This window comes from Miscanthus floridulus, chromosome 3, assembly GCF_019320115.1.
Source record: "Miscanthus floridulus cultivar M001 chromosome 3, ASM1932011v1, whole genome shotgun sequence".
Lineage (NCBI taxonomy): Eukaryota > Viridiplantae > Streptophyta > Magnoliopsida > Poales > Poaceae > Miscanthus > Miscanthus floridulus.
The window spans coordinates 117,478,140-117,480,889 of NC_089582.1; the positions used below are offsets into that span (position 1 = coordinate 117,478,140).

Genomic DNA, 2,750 nt, shown 5'->3' on the forward strand with positions numbered 1-2,750 from the left:
GCCCTTATATGGTTTTGAATACTTTACTATAACAAATCTAATCTAATAATACTTATTTACTATAATAAATATTAGCATTTTTTATATAATATAAATTTGGTAACCCTATGCTAGAAGTGTACTCCTTTTTTTTTTACGGCGGGAGTACCATCTAGTACAAGCGTGGTCTGATTGGCACGGTTGCAGGATCCCGCATGGGAAACTGCGGTCACTCACTCGTATTTGCCGACGTGCAAACCCACAAAAATGAGCAATGAACGATTGAGATGAGCATTCATCTAGCATATATAAAATAAAGTACACAGCCGCCGATCATGGATTCTGACCGCTGATTTTATAAGCACAGACTACAACAAGGGAGAGGGGTTTCTCAGTCCCCAACTAGCAAAGCAAAAACAAAACAAAAAATCTAGTATTATTAATGTTTCTAAGATGATAATTAGTTGCCCATATAATATGGCAATTGTTTAATTGGTACTAGACGCTTCTACAAGGTGGGGCGGGCCCACTCACCTGGAGTTGGACCCGTCTTGGTCGGACCCGGCACCCTGGTCCGGCCCGTTGCAGGGCCGGATCGAATGGTACACGGGCGTGGGCCGGTATATGGGCCACGGGTGCTGGTCCGGCGACGGCTCGTTGCAACTGCTAGGATGCTGTTGTTGTTGCGGATCCGACGCCTCCGTCTTCACCTCCGCTCCGGCGCCGTGGTCCGCCTGTTCCTCGCCGGTGTCGTCTTCGTCGCGCATCCGCTTCAGCCCGATGGAGACGCTGAACAGCCTCGCGGCCTGGTCGGGGTCCGCTTCGGCGACGAGGCCCGCGGCCGCGGTGGCAAGACCCGGGCACGCGGGCATTAGGTCGAGGATCGCCGGGGGGAGGGGCGGAGGCGCGGGTGCGGGTGCGGCCTCCGACGACTCTCCGGAGCAGTTGACGACGGAGGACAGCGCTGCGGAGGCGTCCAGATGCTGGGAGGAGGCGTACTTGGTCATGAGGAGCAGGATGTTGTTGCAGAGCTTCTTCATCTGGCCGAGCTCGCGGGTCAGCCGCGCGTTCTCCCGGCGGAGGCGCTCGTTCTCCTCGCCCGTGTCGCTGGACGCCGACGCGCCAGCGGAGCCGGACGCGGCCGCCTGCGGGTGGTCCTCGGCGGATCCGGAGTTCGAGGAGAGGACCTGCTCGTCGGTAGAGAGCGCCGGTGAGGCCGGCCGCGTCACCGGCAGCGCCATGGGGATCGGCGCCGCGGCCACCGTCACCGCCCCGGACGCCGCGGCGGCGGCGGCGGCCGCCAGCCCCGCCACTGGCGTGGCCGGAGCCGGCGCTACCTTCCGGCGGTGTATGTCGCAGAGCAGGCGCTTCTCCCCACGGCGGAAGAAGTCGTTGGCGAACTCCCACCGGTCGGGTACCATCTTCCTAAATCCCTACGTCACCGCCAAGCAAATCCAAACACATCACTCAGACATGGAGCTCCATGCCGAGCCAAACCAAGCCCAACCCAAACCCGATGGAGGAATAAGCCAAGCGAGCATCAGTATCGTACGTAGGTGTTGAGCTGCCGCACGAAGCTGGAGAAGTTGTTGTGCTTGAAATACTTGGGGAGGAGGTCGCGCGCGAACTCCGCCGGCCGCCACACCACGAACGTCGACCCGTCCTCGTTCCACGAGATCACGTCATCCACCGCCGGGTCGTCCACCAGCTGGTGCGTCTTGGTCAGGAACGGCGTCGGCAGCGACCTCTGCCCGGCCGCGTCCGCAGCAAGCGCTGGCGCCGGGGCAGGCGCAGGCGCAGGCGCAGGGGGGTCGCTGCCAGCGGCCTCCCCGGCGGCGCCACCCTGCTCGGCCATCGGGCCAGCGCCGTAGCCCGGCTGGATCTGAGCCGACGAAACCGTAGCTTCCAGATGCGGGAAAGAGCGAGTCGCGTTGGGTGGAAGGTCCGGAAGAAGAAGCCTTCTGGAAGCTTCGATTGCGGATTAGGAAATTTTATACTCCCACCAACGGGAGGAGGATAGGAAGGAGAGGAGAGAGACGGTGAGAAAGGTAAAGCAGCAGCACGAGGAAAAAACCCGGCCCACTTCGTGAACCGGACTGCGACAAACCACTCGTACCCAGCGAAAGCTCGCTAGATGGTGGGCCCAGACGCTAGTATCTCGCTGCGGCGCTGTCCCGACCCGTCAGATATGGCTCCGGTGTGGAACGAACGGCTGGGATCGGAGATAGCGCAGGATTTGGTTCTCGGTGGGCAAGGGTAGGGTGTAGCAGGGTGGCGGGCGGAGGAAAGTGCGCGAAGGCTGCCTTTTTCACGCCCATTCCTTCTGGAAGGTTCAGGTAGGCGTGATGGTGGGCCTAGGTGGATGGGACACGTGTCGACCGTCAAACCACGGATGCTGGATGGGATAAGGTTTTTGCTCCTCTGTTTTTTCTTTTTCATTCTTCCCGTCGTCCTCAACACTCAAATTGGCGCATTTCCCGTTTCAAAAAAAAATTGGCGCATTTCGGGGGTAAATATAATAGAATACAGTATCCATATGCACGGACCGATAATTTTTTTTAGATATTAAAATTTGTTAAAGTTAATGAACTTGTACTCTCAAAAAAAAAAATATCAGCTAGTCGTTAGTTTTAACATGTGGAACTAATAGTTGTACTAATTTTTTTCGTCAAGCGGAGGTGCATCTTTGGTGCGACAGTGGCAAATGGTCTGCGGCAGCTCACCGCAACCGTCGCCATGGCAACTGGTCTCACTTAGCGATGGCTAGTTTG

General features: G+C 57.4%; 1 protein-coding gene across 1 annotated transcript; it reads right to left on the bottom strand.

Annotated features, from left to right (window-relative positions):
- Positions 1 to 261: 261 nt before the first annotated feature.
- On the bottom strand, positions 262 to 2,031 carry LOC136546633 (heat stress transcription factor B-2c-like). The gene is made up of 2 exons (XM_066538596.1): positions 1,532 to 2,031; positions 262 to 1,412 (listed from the first exon to the last, which is right to left on the bottom strand). The coding sequence occupies exons 1-2, from the start codon at positions 1,832 to 1,834 to the stop codon at positions 510 to 512; spliced, it is 1,206 nt and encodes a 401-aa protein (XP_066394693.1). The 5' UTR covers positions 1,835 to 2,031; the 3' UTR covers positions 262 to 509.
- Between the last annotated feature and the right edge of the window lie 719 nt (positions 2,032 to 2,750).